Source organism: Saccostrea echinata, unplaced genomic scaffold (assembly GCF_033153115.1).
Source record: "Saccostrea echinata isolate AGI-Se365-2 ecotype Australia unplaced genomic scaffold, CSIRO_AGI_Sech_v1 ptg000009l, whole genome shotgun sequence".
NCBI lineage: Eukaryota > Metazoa > Mollusca > Bivalvia > Ostreida > Ostreidae > Saccostrea > Saccostrea echinata.
In genome coordinates, this window is record NW_026889758.1 from 2,098,317 (window position 1) to 2,119,620 (window position 21,304).

At 37.2% G+C, this 21,304-nt stretch overlaps 1 protein-coding gene across 1 annotated transcript; it reads right to left on the minus strand.

Moving 5' to 3' along the window:
- Window positions 1–1,062: 1,062 nt before the first annotated feature.
- LOC133181472 (uncharacterized) lies at window positions 1,063–20,312 on the minus strand (the record flags this gene model as incomplete). Its single annotated transcript, XM_061315964.1, has 28 exons — window positions 1,063–1,436; window positions 1,589–1,788; window positions 1,894–2,245; window positions 2,336–2,547; window positions 2,645–2,753; window positions 2,849–2,942; window positions 3,037–3,248; window positions 3,346–3,530; window positions 3,623–3,785; window positions 3,926–4,261; window positions 4,372–14,436; window positions 14,530–14,752; window positions 14,839–15,076; window positions 15,166–15,423; window positions 15,530–15,784; window positions 15,886–16,033; window positions 16,138–16,399; window positions 16,516–16,698; window positions 16,803–17,146; window positions 17,259–17,834; window positions 18,002–18,151; window positions 18,261–18,428; window positions 18,515–18,680; window positions 18,779–19,034; window positions 19,122–19,317; window positions 19,409–19,561; window positions 19,683–20,092; window positions 20,255–20,312. Coding segments are annotated over 28 exons (16,263 nt in total), but the record flags the coding sequence as incomplete, so codon positions are not given.
- Between the last annotated feature and the right edge of the window lie 992 nt (window positions 20,313–21,304).

Genomic DNA, 21,304 nt, shown 5'->3' on the forward strand with positions numbered 1-21,304 from the left:
AAAATTAATGCAATCTTTAAAAACCTTCTTCTTTCCTTCTGGACATGGAACAGTCGGCATGATTGTCATGAGCATTGAGCCCTCTAGCAAAATTGTGAAATTCATGGCTCAAGTGTCAGTGGTTCTTGTGCTAGGATGGGGCTCTGTAGATCATATAATGAAATCGTATATTTTAAAAAAAATATTCTCCTCTGCTCCTAAGTATTTAGCAAACATTAAACCAAGAGCAGTTATGATAGGCAAGGGTGCCTCTTCCAAAATAGTGAATTTCATGGCCCCTGGGTCAGAGGTTCTGGTGTTGGGTTGGGGCTCTATTGATTACATTGTAAAATGCATTATTTCTTTTGAAAATCTTCTCTTCTCCTGGACATGTAGGAGACAAACAGAGTAAAAAGTTATAATAAACAAGGACATTTTTACCAGATTTTTGAAATTCAGGACCACTCGGTTAAGTGTTCTAGTGCTTCACAGGGCTCTATGAATTTGCATTCTACGGAGAGAAATTATTCCCCTTTGCTATTCACTTATTATAATTAATCACTGTAAATAATGTAAAAAAGACAATTGAATAAAAGAATTATATAAGAACTTTTATAATATACAATACAAAAAGTACTTTCATAGTTTTTAATTTTAAGGTAAACTTGAAAATAATAGATAGATAAAAATGAGACAAAAAGTACCTTGTCTTTGCACAATAAATGTTCTTCAAAGACCAAGAGCGGCCAATGTGAGAGGGAATGAGATGGGTTTACTAACAGTGCTTAAGCACTATTGGTTTGTCTGAATAGTGATAGTGACAAATATGGGCAAGTACAGGCAAGTAAATATATCTGCTTTAAGAGCTGTAAGTGGTTTTTTTTTTAATCCCTGATCATCCGATTTCTCTTGTTTTTGGACAGCATAGCTTCATCTATCAGTTTATTTTGTTTCTTTTATAATTCTATGGATCATTTACAGTGTTGCACTATACTCAGGTGATCGTTAAGGCCCTTGGGACTCTAGTAATGAAAAACAGACTTTCTATTTAATGCTTTAAATTTCTTTTATTGGTCTATAAAAATCGACATATTTAAAAACCTAGATTTTAATAATTAATGATACAATTTAAAAAATTAATGTTAATTATCAACAAGTTTCTAAGTTCAACGACATCTGCTGTCAACCTCCCAGCTGTTTATGAATGGTTTAACTTCTGTCACAATGCCTCGTGATGATGTCATCATGTCATCGTAGACCTCATTGTTGTTGGTTCCAAAAACCCCTCCTAATTTGCCATAGTACCATCCACTAACGACAAGTTTAAGTTGATCTTTTGGAATGCTGTAGAAAGCAGTGAATCCACGGCCATGCACGCTCAAAAGTTCCTCGTCAGTCTTTACACTTAGTTCCCGGGATTGGTATGGGGCGCTGACAATTTGACCATCAACACGAAGCTACAAAATAAAGGGATCATTAGTTATATTTCAACTAAAAGCAAAACGATACAAGGAATATAAGGAATATATACTAAGTTTTTCTTCATCAATAAAAGAAAATGGAGGAAGATTTTGATAAGGTAACTGAAAGATATAAAAATAGAACGCACTTTTCCATTAGGAGCTATTTGCAGAGTCTGTGTAGCGGTTGTGATGGTGAGCTGTTTCTTATTTTTGCCGAGGTAGTTCATGATGACAGAGAAATTACCATCAACGTAGTCACGTGCTAAAACATAGGAACATTTTCCAGAAAAGTCAAACTCCTCACCGTCAAAAGTCGTAAAGTGATTTCCATTAAGGGTAGCAACAGCTGGAAAAAAAAAACAATAAAATAAAAAAAAATGTCATTGCAAAGCAAAGTAAAATCTGAAATATTCGTGCTAAACACAATTTTATTTTACAGTTATCTCTTAACCTTTGAATGGTGGAATCCAGTTGGAGACATCAGAATCGGGAATGTAGTCAGATACTGATCCCCATTTATTGGGATATTTTGGAATGTAAGAGTGAAGTCTGTTGACATATTTGGTGACAGACACTTTAGGAAGTTCCTTCAAAGATGACATAGCGACTGGCAGGTAAGTGTCCATTTGTATTTCACCTGATTTAGGATCGAAAACGGTAATTCTAGAGTTTTTTAAGTTGGAAATGGAATTTTTGAGAATGGCAAATTCCTCCTCAATGTCTTTCTTAATCATATCAAACACGTTCTTCATAACAGACTTGATATTTTCTTCTACTTCCCAGAATTTGTATGCGTTGTAACCCTGTAAAAACAATAACAGATAAATCGCATCACATCTTTCATAAGAATTTCACAATTCAAAATACATATCCACAATCCAGTGTTTAATTACCAGTTGGTAGCTCTGAGCACCAGAGTCCTTAATAGTTTCCAAAACAGGACCATTCATCCTAGAAGCAATTTGGTCCCTGACACCATAGATAGCATTGGTGTACTGGCTAGCCATGTCTGGAACTCTGATATCACTAAGTCTTGTTGAATAAGCATCGTACTTGGATTTTATATACTCAGAGACGTGGTTTCCTGAAAGTCTGGATACTGCATCTAGTATAATAAAAATGGTGGATGATGCAATGAGCAAACGTTAAATTTATGACAAATATTAGAATCTGGCAGCTTTTATTTATCAAAATCAAACTACCATGGTATTTGTTCATAGCAGTCTCAAGGACAGCAGACAAATCGACAAATTGTTGTCCGATGAAGTCCATTAGCTCTGCGTAATACTGAACTCCCTTCGATTCAACAAGCTAAAGATGAAATAAATGAGTATTTAAAGTAAATAATATGTTCTATAGCATCTGAGCAAAAGAACAGCAACCCACAAAAGCCAAAATGATCTTACTGTCATGAGTTCCTTGATGGCCTCTACGTAAAGATCATATTTGTCTTTACCAGGAAAATTTTGCCATTGAACAGGTTTACTTTGAATCATGCGTCTGCAAACAAAAAACAAAATTGTAAAATATTTTAACAAATCATGAAATCTATTTAAAACATAATCTTCTGTTATATCCCCATTGCTAGACATACCTGATGTATGCAAGGTCAATATTTGGGTAAGTTCTCCCAATTTCTCCTATGATTTCTTGCATGAAATCACCATATGGTCGATATCCATCGCTGGCAGACTGACGTATCAAATTGTATTTAGAATTCAGCTCGTTGCCAAAGGCCTTTGCAGCTTCAGAGAAAGCAGTGTTTATTCTTCTGCTATTCAGAGCAATTTTTCCGAGTCCAGATGTCTAATAAGACATAAAAGTCCAATGCTTATAATATCATAAACAAACTTGAAGAAAGTATTTAAAATAGTCGACAAATGTAAGTAGATATATGTTTTACTTTGATGTCCTGAATCATGGTAGGTCTCCAGTGAACACGGGTGTGAAGGATTCTGGAAGTATTCAGTCTCATAGCAAGAAGACTCTCAGTGATTCTACGTGAGTTTTCCTCTCGATACGTCTCCGCTAGGACAGCGCTGTCGTTTACATATTTAGCAACAAAGTGTAAGACATTGGCTGGGTTTTCTGGAAAGTATGTGAAAGTATGATGAAGCTTACGTTTCAAGAAAAGTATCTACTGACAAAATGCACAAAAATTTAATCTGAATTTAAATTACCGATATCATAGTTCATTTGGGCAGCTAAAAGTCTGTTTTCCGGGTCAAACGTGATCTCAGAATGAATCTCCTTGGTATTATCGTACACACTGCGCAAACTCAACCTATAAGGCTTTGACTCGATTTTTCCAGCAATGATCATCGATTTTATTGGAGAGACAACCTGATCAGGAAAAGTTAAACTCATAATAACAAATGTAACATACACTAAAAATATAAGTACCTTTAAGCTTTTAAATCCGATCAATTCAAGCAAAAATAATATGAAATAGAAAGATACATTGTGCTTTAAAAAAGTTGTACCTCTACATTCATCTGACGACGAAGGCTGTCTATTTCACCCATCAAAGCAAAGTTCTTCTTAATGCGTTTTGCTGTCATGTAGTCAACTTTGATTCCACTGGTGTACTTGTCATCTGACATTCCAACATGTGATTTAAATTGAACATCAACACTGCTGAAAATGTGTCTCAGTCCCAAGCTAAAGGTGTAGTTCCTGTTCGAACCGGTTGAAATATCTTCAATACGAGAGTTAATTACAACGGTCTTGTCTTCGTCTTTGGAGTATTTGAATTCTGTCTTACCATCGAATAAAATACTTCCTCGATTTAGGGTCATTTCAGAATCCAACTTCACATCCTTGTAAATAAGGAAAAAAAGTAAATATAATTTCGCAAAAATTTCATTCAGTGGAATTTCAGTTAAAAATTCAAAAATTTATCAAAAATATGCTTAATTTTTGCAATTACCTTGCCAATGCTTGGGATTTCAAAAGACACATCAGCTTTGAAAGAGTCTCCTTGGGGAGTAACGCTAGCACTGATACCAATTTTCTTGGATGTGTCTCTGTCTGCATCCCACATGACGGATCCATCTACAGACTTTTTACCATATTTATCTTCAAAGGATCCAAAGAGGGCAACACTTCTCTCTGGAAATCTAAACTTTAGTGTGTTTCCATTGGCATAGTTGGCACGCCTTTTCACCAATGAATGCTCAGCGTCGAATCCAAATGTCTTGGTATCATCAATCAGGATATCCCAAGAAGAGAGTATTCGGTTTGATGACATTTCTCCAGATCCCTTTACTTCAACAGATCTCATAGGTGTTGAAATTTTGACTAAAGCTTCCTTCTTCTGAGAGTATGGGTCTACTACATATTTTGTCTCTAATTTTGCCTGCCTTTCCGACGATGTTGTATCCAAGTTCATGGAAACCAGTGCTGATTTTATGGAATCAGAGAAAACTGTTTCTCCTTCGAATTTCATAGGCTGTGGTTCTCTCATCACGGCGGAAATAGAGTGTTTGGAATTTTTCTCATATGCAATGTCAATATCCAATAATCTTTTACCATTTATCTCAGCAAGCATAGATTGTTTGAGGGAGTCTGATGATTTCTCGTTATTTCCTTGAATAGTAAGTTTTCTTAGCTGACTGAAAGGAGTGCTGATGGTAAGTCCAGCTTTGCGTGTTGTGATTCTCCATGATTCAATGTTGGAATATGTTGCATCAGATACAATACTTTGACCATTCATCCATGAAGCTTCCAGCTTGTTTCTGAATTCGTTGCCATTTTTATTGTTCTTAATACTGAACTTGATGTTTTCAAGACCAATAATGTCACTGGCCAAGGAAAATGAACCATCGGCATCAGAAATAGAGTTGAACCTGAAGCTAGCATCAGACTTCGCATTTCCAACTGATGTTTGCAGATCAATACTGGTGGTAAAGTCAAGAGAAGTTCCTCTGTGTGAACCAGCTAGTTTTATTGATTCCATTCCAGAAAATGGAGTTGCAAGGACGATAGCAATTGACATTGGTGTTGAGTCAAGATCAAGATTAGATTTTAGAGATATTGCACGATCTTCACTTGATAAGACCGCAACTCCGTTGTATTTACCTCCTAATATTGAAGTTTTGGCACTTGCTTGAAGATTTTCAAATCCTTTAAATGGAGATGTAAATGAAAGTTCTGCTTCCATAGGCTCAATGGATCCTTTTGCTGAAGCTCGAATGTTTTGATCATATCCGTATGTAACATCAACAAATGATCTGACGCTGTTTCTATTTGCTGTGTGTTTCATGCTCAGTTTTGTTCTTTCAAATCCACTAAAAGGTGTTTTGATTACCAAATTAGAATTGACACGACGCCAGTTCTGTCTGAAAAATGTCAATGTTCCTTCTACTTTTCCTGTCATTTCATGCTGGAAATCACCGGAGGTAGTGAATTGATCAAAGTCACCGCTGTGGGAAAATTTAGCGCTGATGTCACGAAGGTATTGCACTGGTGATTTTATTGCTAGGGAGCCTTCGATGGCGTCTGTATTTTTGAACTGCACAGATACTGTTACTCCCTCATTTCCATATCTTGTCATGACGTCAGTCTTGAAGTTTCGAAGTGAGCCTTCATGATGTACCTTTGTCATTGTTGTGGAACTAACACCATCAATAGTGTAAGTAGTTGTAGACGTGAAGTCGATCAAAGGATCGTCATTGTATTGCAGAGAATTAGTATGAGTTAAACTGTACCGGTCTCCCATGGTAAATTCGCTTTGGGATTGAACTGAACCACTATCTGAGGACTGTGTATGCATGGCAGAAATATGGGCGTAAGGGCTCAGGATTTTCAACATGTGTTCGGATGATGAATCTCTTACAATGTTACGTAGGGAGACTGATGCCGTTTGAGAGGATCCAAAGACCAAAGTGCTGGATACGTCTAGATTCTTCAAAGGTCCATCTTTGTTGAATGAAAATGATGTAGACTCGAAACCAGAGAAAGGTGTCTTAAGAGACATTGAAGCCAATACTGCGTCTGAGGTATCCAGAGAACTATCGAATTCAAGTTTGTTTTTATTGTTTCCACCTTCGACGTGGACATGATATCCAAAGGAGGACCACGAGCTTGTAGCTTGGGCGCTAACAATTTCAAGACCACTGAAAGATGTTTGCATCTTAAAATTCACATTCATATCTGCATTTTGAATAGATCCAGAAAGATCTGCCTCTAATCTTTGCCGACGGAATGAACCTTCCAGATGGGATGTGATGTCCCGAGATGTCATTTGGTATGTGAATTGCATATTTTGTTTCTCGTATCCTTCAAAAGGTGTTTTTACAATGAAATTGCCCGAAATTTGTGGCTGAAGTTGAATACTTAGATCGGCTTCAATTTTCTCTCTTTTAAAGTTGCCTTCTGCGCGTCCAGTTAAACCTCTGGATGATCTTTCAAACTCAAGGAGGACGTCCTGCTCTTCAAAGCCATTGAAAGGTGTTCTTAGAGATACTTTAAATCCAGTTTTACTTCCCCTGATAATATTAAGATCAAACTCTGACTTTTGCTTATTGAAGATCATCTCAGCGTGTGTCTGGCAACTCTCACTGGTAATTTCGTGAGAGAAGAAAGCTTCCTGTTGAAGATAACCATGGAATGGTGTCCTAATAGCAATTTGTCCCTCCATTCTTTTACCTCTTTTGAAAGTGATATCAATTTCAACTGTTTTCTCCATAAATGTTCCCTCAACTTGCATTTTTGAGCCCTTCTTTAAAAACTTGATATTTTGGCTCTCGTAAGAAGTGAAAGGTGTTTTAATTGAGAGACTGCCTTTGTTGGGAGAAAGTTCTCCATCGATTTCAATGGTCTTTTGTCTGAAAGTGCCTTCTGCATGGGCTTTCTGGTCATCAATGGTAAAAAGTAAATTCTGATTCTCGTAAGAACTGAAAGGCGTTTTAATTAAGAGACTACCTTTCTTGGCGGACAGATATGTATCAATTTCAATTGTCTTTTGTCTAAAGGTGCCTTCTACATGGCCTTTCTTGTCATCAGTCGTATAGCTTATTCTTTGACTTTCAAAACCTGGAAAAGACGACTCAACCGATAATGATCCTTGATTGGACATGAGTTCACCATTAACCTCAATTGATTTTTGTCTGAATGACAATATACCGTGTACTTTGTTACTTTCGCCTCTGAATGAGATTTTCTGTCTTTCAAAACCTGAGTAAGGAGTGATGACTTGGAGATCTCCATCAACGATTGTATCGATATTCAAATTACCAGTAACTTCGATCTTTTTCGTCTGATAAGTAGCTTCGGCCTGTGATTGATAACCCAGCAGTGTCTTCTCAAAATTGAAGGACACTCTTTGGTCTTCAAATCCTGAGAAAGGTGTTGAAACCCTAAGAGCGCCTGTGACACTTGGTCTTTTTTTGAATGTGGCCTCAAGTAAAATTTCTTCTTTCTCAATTCCTGCTTTAGCAACGGTCGAAATACCACTGTCCTTTACTTCATGGTTGAAAGAGGCTGAAATTTTTCTCATTCCCTGCACCGGAGTGTTAATCGTGGTACTTGCAGTTACAGAATTCCTGTGGTTGAAGAAAGTATCAGCTTGAATGGTTTTTCTACCTATTGTTCCTTCAATGTGATTTTTGAAGCCAGACCCAGAACTGACATGGTTAAAGGAAGATTTCATTTCTTCAAAGCCGATAAAAGGTGTTCTCAATATAATGCTACCCTGAAGTGGATTTTTAGCAAAACTAATATCAGATGAAACGCTCTGCTGACGGAATGTAGCTTTAGCAGTTGCCTTTAATCCAGAAGAGGAAATGGTATACGATACGTCAGCACTGGACTCTCTGAAGCCGTCAAAGGGAGTTTTGATGACAAGTTTACCTTCTACGAAGTCTCTACCTGATAATGACATCTGGCCCTCTATCCTTTGTCCATTATTGTAATCGATTGTAAAATCTCCGGTTAAATCATCAGCAAATGCATATTTGGCGGAAATAGATTGTTGTTCGAATCCTTGGAATGGAGATTTTAAAGAAACTTTTCCACTAACACCGTCAACAAAGGTCACATCAGTTGCTGCAGCAATGATTTTGTCCTCTGAATGCATTTTTATACTGCTTGTGATTTGGGCATCATTGTAATCATGAGTGAAAGCGGCGCCAATATTTCCACAGATGGGGCTTGAAATAGATACGGTTCCTTCTTTAATACCATCGTTGGAATAAGTGGCATCTATTTGGGAATTGTAGCCATTAGCATTAAGTTCAGCATGAGAATTCAGTGATCTTGATGACTTTACATGGTTGAATGCTCCATTCAATTTTCCAAGAACGCTTCTGATATTGAAAGATCCTGATATGGGATTGGAGCTGTAGGACATATCACCAGATATTTTTTCGTTCCCAGATACACTGACTGATCCTGAATTTTTGAAGTTGCTCAGATCCCCTTCGTGGCGGAAATTAGCTTTGATATCATTTAAAGCACTTATGGGAGTTGTGAATGATATTTGTCCGATAATAAATGACGAAGCATCGAGTGATACGTCAAATTCGATTTGTTTTCTTCCACTGTATGAAAGTTCTCCAACAGTTTTGAAGTTTGTAAAGGGACCATTATGTTTGAGTGATGCCATGATATCCTCGGAGACTGGAGTTTTCAGAGTAAAGTAACCATTGATTCCGCTGCGTCGGTCAAGCCCAACATTTCCTGTTACTTCTTTGCCATTGAAACTTGCTGAAGATCTAATGTTGAAATTTTCAGATGCACCAGCTTGTAAAATGGAAAGTTGGATGTTCTTGACAACTGGACATTTTGATGTCAGAGAAGCTTGGAAGGTAAGTGAAGGAACTGTATCAAAGGAAACTTCTCCTTGGATTTTCTTTTCTCCTCCATAGGTCAACTCAGTTCCACTGTTGAATTTCTGGCTGGATCCAGTATGAGTCAGTTTAAAGATGATATCATTAGCAGACGGTCTTTTAACAAATCCGACAATATTTACTCTCTCGTCCGTTACAACACTCATCTCAAATTCAGATTTTTTGCCTTCAAGTGAATATTCAGCATGGCTGTTGAAATTGAGTAGTCCACCACTGTGTCGGAAGAGGAAGTCACTTTCTCTATAATCAGCAAATGGTGTGCGTATGGACAGTGTCCCCTCAAGCGAATTAATGCTTGCAAATGTTAAGTCACCTTCAACAGTCTGACCGTTAGCAGATGCCTCAGCATGACATTTGAAGTTGCTCAGTCTTCCAGCATGTGAAAACGAAGCTGCTACAGTGTTGACTTTTCCCAATGTTGTTGTCAGTGAAGTTCTAGCAGATAAATCATTTGTTGAGTCAAACTCTGTACTGGATTTTATGTTTTCTTTTCCATAAGTGATTTCAGCTTCTGTGTTAAATCTCTTTAGTGTACCTGAGTGAGTTAAACTGGCTCTCAGAGGTTTTGTGTAAATGGAATTCACAAACAAGGATCCTTGAAGTGGAGAGGATTTCAGAGACAATTTTCCGTCCAAAAGACTTCTTCTTCCATATTTGATTGCAGTTGTAGTCAAAATGGGAGAACTTTCATGTGCAAAGGTGCCGTCAATTGTTTGGAAGTATGGCGACTTGGCAAGAATTCTTCCTTCTAATTTAACGAGGGAACTGAAGTCTACATCAATTTCAGATTTGTCACTGTTAAGTTCAAATTCGGCATGGCTGCGGAAATTGTTGTATGTTCCGTCATGTGTAATACTGGCCTTTAAAAGATGCACTGACTTGAATGGACTTGTAAATTTCAGATTACCCTTTATTTGATCAAGAAGACTTAATCCAATTTCTCCAATCAATTTCCTGTTGGTTCCATCAGAGCCCTGTGCATGAATTTGGAAGTTTTTCCAGCTCCCTTTATGGGTAAATGTTCCTTGAATCATTTCATAATCTTTAAAGGGTGTTTGGAGTGAGACTTGTACTGAAATATCTGATTGAGTATCCATTTGTAGACTAGACATAAAGCGTTTCTTATTCGGTAATAAGATGTTGACTTGGTTGTTGAAGTTTCTCAAAGATCCATCATGTGTCATAGAAACTTCGCTTTTTTCAAAGTTCCTGAATGGAGTTTGAAGTACAATTGAGGTAGCGATCTTCGGATCTATAGCAAACATAATATCCGCATTGTATAGCTTGTTACTTCCCAGTGTAACCTCTGCATGGGACTGGAAATTCTTTAGGGAACCTTGATGAGAGAGGATGACGCCAGCTTTTTTGTATCCTTTAAATGGTGTTACCACAGAAAGGTCGGCCTTGAAGTTTGGCTGGAAAGACACCTTGATATCTGCAGCAATGGACTCTTTTCCTATTGAACCCCGAGCAGTGGTTTTGAAACTCTTCATGTTTCCACTAAAGTTCCAGATTCCCTTCACTTTCTTGTATCCTGGTATAGGAGTTACAATGTTCACAATAACGGCAGATGTTGATTCTCGTTTCAGGGTGATATCAGCCGTATATTTTTCTTCATTTCCGATGAGTGCATTTATTATAATTCTCATGTTTGCTGGTTTTCCTTTCCTGGTCAAAGTAAGCTTGATGGGATCGGTAAAAGGGTTCTCAATTTGGATTGTTGCTTTTGCTCTCTTTTTGATTAATACGTTAGTGTTGAATTTGAATTGTGTTTTCTCGTCCATCTTTAGGCTCCCTGATGTTTGAAATCTGGAAAGATCACCAGAGTGTTTGAATGTTGCTGAAATATCCCTGTGGAATGGTGTTTTCAATGTCGCTGATCCACTTAATCTCTTTCCGGTTGAAAACGCAACAGATCCTTCTATTAAAGCCTTTCCTCCTTTTGTCAAAGAAGAACTGGTTTCGAAATTGCTCAGAGTGCCTTCATGGGAAAATTCAGCTTTCATGTTGTCAACAAAGGTAGATTTGAGTTCCAATGACCCAAGGAGCTTCTTTGCATTTCTAAACTCTGACATGACTGAACACTTCTGTTTCCCATATTTACCATCGACAGTAATTTTTAAGTCCCTTATGTGGCCTTCCTGTGAAAAGGATATTGCGAAATCTTCCGTGACTGGGGAGGAGAATGAAACTGATCCTGTTGATGTTTTAGTGAGTGAAAGCTTCATGTTAGCTTCATACTTCTTTGATTTGTCATACTGGAATTCAGCCTGCGATACAAAATCATTTAGTTCTCCTTTATGGCTAAATGAAGCACTCATATCTTTAAAGAGAGGAGATTTGAAGCTTACAGTTCCAGATAGTTGACGGTATTTGGCATCCAATTCGTATTTTTTCCCTCTGCCATACAAAGCATCAATGTGTGTATCAAAGTCGGATATGCTTCCCTTATGGTTAAAAGAAGCAGACATGTCTTCATGGAGAGGAGATTTAATGATAATATTTCCAGTTGAATCGGCATAGTTTGCAGTAATTTCATATTTCTTGGATTTTCCATATTGCATTTCAGCGTGGGAAGAGAATTGAGATAGAGGCCCCTCGTGGTTAAATGCAGCAATGAAATCATTTGCAAAAGGAGACCTAACCACTAAGGTCCCCTCGACTTTTCTTGCATTTGAAAAGGTCATGTCTCCTTGGATCTTTTTACCTCGGGTGTATTCAATCTCTCCATGGCATTGGAATTGACGACTATCACCGCTATGGCGAATAGATGCTGCTGAATATGGAAGTTCTTGGAATGGTGTTGTTAGAGTAATGCTACCCTCTAAGTTTTCAAGACTTGGTCGCAAAGAAGACTCCAACTTTATTGTCTTGCCTGGTAAATATTCAACACTCAATTCTGTTACTTTTTTCTCTGTATGATCATTGTGTGTGAATGAGATACGGCTTTGTTTGTATTGTTCAAATGGAGTGTTCACCTGAATGCTAGCAATTATTCCACCATATGAACTCCACTGGGATGTAACAGACATTTGTTCAAAGAGTGGATTGATCATCAAGTTAGCGCTTGTATGGAAGGATTTGTAGTTGCCTGAAAATTCAGCACCAATGGTCATTCTGCGAAGATTTTCATATGGGGTGTTCAAAATAGTGTTCAGGCTCTTCTTATCTCCCCATTGTCCACGGTTTTCCATCGTGATTGTGTCTCCAGTAGGAAGGGCGATAGATGATCTGGTAACAGTTTCACCTCGCTCGTTCGATTGATCCATTGTAATCTTCAATGTTTTCAATTTATCAACCTGACTCATCTTTGCTTCAAGTTTTGCACTCATTAGTCCAACAGGGGAGATATTAAATGTACCATCAATCATAGCCTCTGATTTCTTATTGGATAGATACTCAATTCTACCAGAGAGAGGATAACCTTGATATTGAGAGGATACAGTCAGGGTCTTTGTAATTCCATGACATGAACAAGTATGTCTTGAAGAGGCAACTCCGCTGTTTCGTTTATAGATATTGATCAAGGAGAAGACTTTCTTTCCTTTGGCAATGTAATGAATCTGGTTATCGATCATTCCAACCCCATGTTCATGCGAAATCTCCAAGGCAATATCTTCAGCGATGTCAAATGAGGAGCGGAATTCGGAGTTGACAGTTAATGTACCGCGAGGAATTGACATACTCTGCTTTGCATTCAAGCTAAAGTCAATGTTGCTAGCACCGGATGCAAACTTAAAGTTTGATTGAATGTCCTCAAGTGTATTTCTGTGTGACCAGGAGGATTCTAATTTTCTGGATGGACTCCTCACCTTGATGTTCCCGCTGTTCTGCAAATGCAACCCATTTCGGTAATGAGTAATTTCCCCTTCGTAGCCGTATGCTTTTCCATTGTACTCGAAGTTAATGCTGTTTTCAAACCTCTGTCCGTTGTCCACATGTTTCACAGCGGCATAAAGAGATGTAATATCTTTAAGAGTGGATTTCACACTCAACCTTCCGGTGAGATCTCTAGAGGATACTAAGCTTTTGTCTGCAGCAAGGATATCTGCTTGAAGAAAATCTTTGTTCCAGGAAAACTTGATCATACTTTCTACTCTGTCAGACTTTTTGTGTTTAAGTTCAATCCCTGATCTTTCAAATCCTGGAATAGGTGTCTTTACATCAAGAGTAGCTTCCATATCGTCCCACCGTAATGGTTGCTTTAATGACAGGGTAGAAGACATGCGCTTCATTGATTTCCAGTCGATGTCAATGTTTGATGAAGACTTTGTTTTATCATTTTGGTGGCTGAAATCAATGTTGATGGATCTGTAGTTTTTTAATGGCGACTCAATTTTTAGTCCTGCCTTGTAACCATTCTTTTCCTCACCAAAGGTAGAATCCATGGAAACCATTTCTTTATTCCACTTTACATGGGCGTGAGTTATGTACTTGTCACCGCTCCGGTGTTTCAGGTTGAGACTGCCGGATCCAAGAGGGCTTAGTTTGGACAGAGTAGCTTCAACATTCTGATTTCCTTTGGTAACTTCTCCCAGCAGCACCAGTTGTTTTGAGGGGTCTTTGTTCGCATCCCATTTGACATCAAGTTTACTTGAGCATACAGGGCTTTTAATTCTAGTGTCAAACTCAGCCATGATTTTGCGAGAGGGGTATTCTAATTCACCTGCAAACTGAAAACGTGATCCAGATCGGACTAAAGATGACAAGGACATAGCATACTTGGTCTTACCATATTGGATTTCAGAATTAGCCTGTAGATTTGAAGAAATAAGTCTGTATTGTCCCGAGACTGTTAGCAGTTCAAATGTTGGAACATTGAAAGAAGTTGTGATATCGTACTCGTTTGTAGCAACATTGCGCAGCGTTGTTTGGATAATACTTTTCTTCCCACTCTCAAGCTGAACTGTCAGGACGTTGCTGTATTTTTTGGCATTGTTTTGATCAAATACATTACTAATGATGATATCTCTGCCTGGGATAGAAATACCAACTTTACCAACCATACTTGTAAATTTCCTGGATTTGTCTTTCAACTCCAGTATGCCACTGTAGGAGGATTTCTTTCCAATGAGGACATCCAAAGATGAATCTATGGATTTGGAGGACTGCGTGTGCTTTCCTTTCATTTGGTAGTTCACACCCTAAGCATGTATAAAATTGGATTAATTTCTACAGAATAATGAGAAAGTATCAAAAATGAACTAAACATATACAAAATGTAGCAATATACTTACAAAATATGGGAAGATGAATTTGGTACTAGCATCAATATTGATTTTCTTCTGTTTCCAGTTAATAAGATGATTCATTTTACCGTCCATTTCGATGCGATTTTTGGGATCCCCTTTGTTTGGTCCATAGATAGCAATCACATTAGCTTCTGAATGCTTCCAGTTCTTGCTGATGTCGAACTTGACGTTGAGATTGTAATCAGATTGTTGTTTAAAATTTAAGGCCCTGCAAAAATATAGTTCCCTTATTGGTTTTCAATTTAAAATAATGGATTGATAGTCTAAGATACATACATCAGTCATTTGTCTTACATGTTTCCTTTGGCAGCTGCAAGGCTCTTTGTGTTGCGGACATTCAGTTTTCCATTCAGGGTTACCTTGTCTCTGCTGACCCGAGGAATAACGTAGTCAAGTGTGGAGCGAACGATGCCTATCTGCTGATTTTTAAGCATGAACATGGAAGTCCATTTTGTGGTGAAGACTGGTGACTTAATGTCTATTCTGGATCTGATACCTTTACTTTTCTTGTTGCTACCATCTCTTATTTGGACTATAAAAAAGATACAAAATTATTTTGTGGATGAAACACAAGAGTTAAAATTTATTATTGATTAAGTAATAACATAATTCTAAACTTACTAAAGAGTTTCATTGGCTTTGAAACGATGCGATCAACGGTTAAATCCACTTTCAGTGCTTTTCCAGTCTTGTACTCCGCTGAGCCCCCGAAACTAATGAGTTCCTTCTCTGGTGATTTGATTGACAGGTATGGCCTGTACCTGATAGCTTTGTTGGTTGCTGACTTCTGAACTCTGGATTCAATAGCGTATTCTTTCTTCTTCTCAAAGCTGATACTCGCTTTGGCAAATACCACTATTTTTTTCTGGGAGTAGTTAACTAAACAAAAAAAATACGTACATACACACATTTATACAATACATTTAACACATCAATTTTTTGAAAATTCTTGCTGATATATATTAGAAGTATGTCAAATAGTTACCTTCCGCTTTGATTGGTTCTTTTGATACCCCACTTAATATCAAATTAGCATCCAAAAGCTTCATCCCTTCATATTTGATTCCACCTTTAAGTTGGATGGGCTTCATTTTGGGAGCGGATATTTCAATACTGGGTTTGTATTCATAACTGTTACCCTTCCTTGATTTTACCACTTCTGCAACAACAGAGTATTCCCTTTTCTCGTAGACGAATTTTCCACTGATGTGTTTTAGTTTTTGCTCATCCTGGACTTTACCTATGCCAAAGAGAAACAAACATTTAACAAGATCAAACAGATATATGTCAATTAAGAATTATTCGTTCATTGTGTTAAACGTATTTATTCCTGCAGCATACCTGTAAAAACAGCTTTAGTCCATGGAGACTGTAAACCAAACTCAACCTTGGAAATTTTCTTGTCAAGTAAGAATTCTGCAGAAAGAGTTCTGTCAACTCGTGATCCTGGCGTGTCAAAAGCCACACGGATATTAATATCCTTCTTGGTCTAATAAAGAATACAAAAACAAAAATCATGCGGATTCTCACTTGGAAATGATTTTCTTTGTGCGCCATATATATTACTACATATAATAACTATCAATACTTTACCTTTGTAAATCTGGCTTCTACATTGTATGATTTGTGTAAATCCTCTTTCACTAGAGAGAGATCCATGTTCACTGGTCCAGTTAGAGGAAAGTATGGAGCGTTCGCCTCCAGAGATGCATTTGGAAATTGAATTTCTCCACACAATTTCAATCCAGTGATTTTGGCAAGTTTGAATCCTGTGCATGTTTTGTGTGTCTGTCTATTTTTTGTGATCATTTTCTGCTCCTTTTCTATGTCGCGGTGAAGAGTGAAAAAAGCGGTTCTGCAAAGAAAAGAATAACAACATAGCTAAGATAGAGTTTAGTCGTGTAGACATAATCTTTGAATTGAAAAGGGGGACAAAATCAATCATTGCATAACGTTTTACAGGTGTCTTACTTCAGACTGAAAATTTCCATTTTGTCCTTAGGTACGTCTAGGTTTGCATTAAAGATCTTTCCGTCTTGTAGCTCTACATGACCCTTCAGCAATGTGCTGGAATGAAGTGTTGATACCATCTTCAATCCGCTCTTTGTCACAAAAGCATCAACACTCATCATGCTTGAGATTTCGACTGCAGCACTACAGAGAAATTGAAACTTTGATAGAGATGCCCTTACTTGAAAAAAAAATGCTGACAAGAAAGTTAAATAGGATCATTTTTCAAAATGGCTTCACTTTTTTACCTTGGTTGGATGCGTCCGCTAATGAGAAGACTCATGGGACTTGTACCCATTTTACGGAGGTCCGCTTTTCCAGAGGCTTTCATGTCTATTGTGGCAGTTCCGTTGATTGTCAGATTAAGTGGGAATCCAGCACTTGTTGGAATGATCATTGAAGTGTCCAAAAACATGATGTTCTGTGTGAATGTGTAGTCGTGATTTTTAGACATGCTGATCAGCATCTCAAGAATATTGAAACGATTACCACTCAAAAGGTTGTCAAGACCATTGAAACTATTATAGGAGAGTTCGTTTCCAAACACTCGAAGGTAGAGAGCTCCTTTGAGTTGATCCATTCCAACACCAAACTACAAATATTTTCAAACATGATACAAAGTTTTTCAAATAACATGTGAAAAATTTAAGGCGTCATATTCGGTTGCAGGAGGTAAATAATTAGGAAGGAAATTCTCTCCATACCTGACTGTCAATTTTATTCATTTTCTTGGAATCAACTCCTTTTATAACCTGTGTAGTTGCTTTCTTGACATCCTTTTCAGTGAAGTAGCCATTGGGTCCAAAGTAGGACTCAAGGAAGTATTCCAAACCTTCAACTCTTCCTCCGATTTCAAAAAGATTGACTGACTTTCCGAACAAGTCTACAGTCAGGTTGGCCATCAATGATCGTGGAATGAAGGATTTGGATGACCAGACCAAATTGCTTTCAACAGAAGCCCCAGTGTTGATTTTCTCCAGGAAGAAGGATCCTTCATAATTTCTAGAAAACTTTCTTTTGTCCATGTCGAATTCTTTTTTCAGGTATTCACTCTCCAGAATAGATCTTATATCCTGCTTCAAGGGACTGGAGGATTCCATAAGGTTTGTTAGGTGAGACCAGATAAAAGAGCCTACTTGGTTGACTTCTTCTTTCTCCAGAGCATATCGAACAGTAGAGAGAATGCTTGTGGATGGACATTGCATGAGGGCCAAGTAGGCAGCAATTCGCAGCTCAGAGTCTTCCTCTTTGTCGTTGAATACCTTTAATGCTTCCGTTCTCTGCATTAAAAAACAATGTTTAATAACTAATGGAATCCGCTTTCAGCTACATGTATAAGATTTATTGAAGTATTATCTTTTAATACATTCTATTTAAAGGTATAATGAAATATTTTGCAGAAGCCTTTTCATTGTAAAATATAATGAACAAGGACTACAGAACATACAGCATTGTCACAGGAAGCACGACGGAAGGCCTCAATTGCGGCAATTCGTACTTCTATTGGATTGTCTTTTCGAGAAATACAGCTGTTAACTGTAGCAGTTGCTGAACTGATGTGCCCGGAATTTCCAAGAGCACGAAGAGTCAAGACGATCTGAAAGTTTTAAAGTGTAAAAGGAAAATAATAATTTAATATGTATTATAAAACCGATGATTTTTACATATATATATAAATAATTCATGACCAAAACAATTTTATTTACATTATCTTTGTTGTTTTCATCAACATAGCATCCATATCCAATTTTATCCTCAAGTGCAGAAATGACGTTAGCGATGTCCATGTCGTTCTCGCATTCAGAGGTCTTACAGTAGGTGTTAACTAATGAGCTTACGGCCAACAAGGCTTTACCATTCTTCTTTAGAAGAGGCTATATGAGAAAAATAAATTCAATTATTTCTAGAATCAGTGGGATTATCTTTTTTGGATATATCAGTTTTCTAAATTATTTCATACATGAACTTCTCTGATCATGTCCTTTGAGGGGCTTGGAATGAAGGCTAAAGTTGTCAACCACATGTCAGCTTCGATTCCAGTTACCTCATCGTCATTGATCATTTTAGACAGCATGGCAACGGAGGCTGAGGTTCCAACCATTGGAATAGCATCCATGAAGAATTTTCTATTATAAATCGTAAGCATTTAATTTGGATCCAGATGAGGCAAATACATCATTTTAATATACCATCAGAAGTGGTATTCATGTAGAAATATACAAACCTGACTTTTTGGTTGTTGTTGCTACAAAGAGAACCACTCTGTACATTGGAATAAACATCCTTCAGTGTCTGAGAATCAGCTGCTCGCATGGTGTAAACAAGGTCAGAGAAAAGACGAGGTGTCTCAGGACGAACATCCTCTGTTGTTTGAGCGCAAATGTTGACTAGTTGTCTCTCAATATCCTTACGTGTTTTCGTTTTACTTCCAACATCATAATGATGTTCAAAGTTCATGTCAGTCTTTCGACTTACAGATTCTTGAAAATAAGAATAATTCATTCAAATTCGACGTCTTTAACTTGAAGGATTTTAATATAACAAAAAAGCATGATATGGAAACATACGTGCTGCTGACACTCCGCTCTTCTCAGATACGTATTTCAGTGTCTGCTTGCTTTCTGTCATGGCACCCTTATCGTTACGTGAGAAAGGCCTGAAAACGTGTTGTTCAGTACAAGATGATCCCTTCAGGACTCCAGATTTGCTGATTTCCTGCTGGCAAGAGTGACTACTCTTCATGACAGGCATGGATTGGATTTCCTATCGAAATGAATGGAGCTATGTGAATCATGTTTCATAGATATCTTCATGATAAAAAATAGCATATCTTACTGAAGACCTAGAATTTTACCGATGGCACTCTGTAGGGTGTTCCTTGTAGTGTTGTCTGGTATCCATGGCGTTCTGTGCACCCCAAGAGGTTCTTGTGCTTCTTGATTGTTACTGTGTACCACCCATTTTCGGACACCGTGTAATCGGCATCACATGTTCCTGTCACGTCCGCCTAGATTCAATGAAAGAAGTTTAAGGTTTAAGAGATACACAGAACAAAAATGTAATCTCTTTGTTTATCAATATGAATGTGAGTGAGAGGTAAGGGAACATCTATTATTCATCATACAGACCTCTCTGACTTTCTGGTCGACCTGCAAATCTTCCATTGTGTTTTGAATCATTGACAGGATACCTCGCTTGATGTTGAGAACCCAGGTCTTTTCCCTTTCAGCAGGACACAGAGACTCTATGCGGCCATCTTGGAAAGAGAATCTCAATGAGTTTTCCTCCAGGTGTCTGCTGAATTCTCCGGACATTGTTGAGAGAATTAGGTTTTCTGGGGACTCGGGGTTTCGTTCGTGGAGCTTTACATTTTTGACCTTCAGTACAAGGTCACATTTTGACAACACTTCCACTTGAACTTTCGCTGTCATTTTCATACCGGATATTCCTTCAAATGCCCCCTGAATGAGAGTTGCTGTGTCCACATCGTAATCGTACTCGTAGGTAGTTCCAGGTTGATATCCGAATTTGGTTGAGTCTAAATATTAATAATATCATTACTGGACTTGAATAATATTATTACTGGATATGAATATGGATATGAATAATTCTATTATCGTAAAACGAACACTTTAAAAAGACATCGAAAATCGTTTATAGAAAATATAGTGGTAATTGATTAAGAACAAATTATAATCACCAGTGCATGTCGTTGAGCATGTATCGCGTGAAGATATATCGATTATTGGCCCTGAAAAATAAAAATCGTAAAATATCAAATTAGAACTTACATGTATATGCTATGTACTTTGGAAGAGGAGCAAACGATAGTGCAACTTGAACAATTTTTTTTGTTCATTGACAAGTTTGTTTGTGGGTCTTTTTAAGGGGGGTGGTGGTGGGGGGGTATTGTAGTGTTTTTTTGTATATATATATTAAAGGCGTAAACTGTTCTTACCCAATTCATACTGTATAAATTGGGTAGCTATTAAATTCATTCCTTATAATTTGATTTTCATTCATTTAGCGTAAAGAAAAAGATAATTGCCCTTAAAAATACGACTTCATATTGTACAAAATTTTAATGTAACGTTATGCGTTTTTTGGCGCAAGTATTTATGACGTAGGCAACCCAATTTATGCGATATAAAGTAAATTTTTAATCCAATCGAACACTGCTTTATAACCAGAATTATATTGAATTCACTGTGTTTTACTCAGTGAAATACATTTTTTTATTTCAAGTTATAAGAATTTACAACCAAATGATGTAAGTTTAATTAACAATTATTTTGAACAGCGATACAGCAGTCATATGATTTCTCAAATTAGCACAAAGAAAATAGTTCCTAGTGTAAATTGTGCCATTTCAAATAAGAATAAAATGAAAATTTTATGATATTCAACATTTTCTAAACAAAATATCAGAAAAGCAGTTTAATGAACAAGTTTAAAGTAACTTTCAATCATCATTCTTGAAGCGCTGATATTAAAATTCTGCGCGTTGTGCAGCCCATTGTATTCTAATTTAAAGAAAACATGTCAGTCGGTGTGCCACAGTGGTATACATTAAACATTTGATAAATGTTAACATGAAAGTACCAGTACTGATTTAAATTGTACTACAGAATATTTTAAAACTATTCTTAAAAAAATATAGCTTTAACCAAACATTGTATTTCCATATTACTTCTATATTTCTATATATTATATAATTCTATTTTTCTACATTAATTAAAAAAGAATGCCA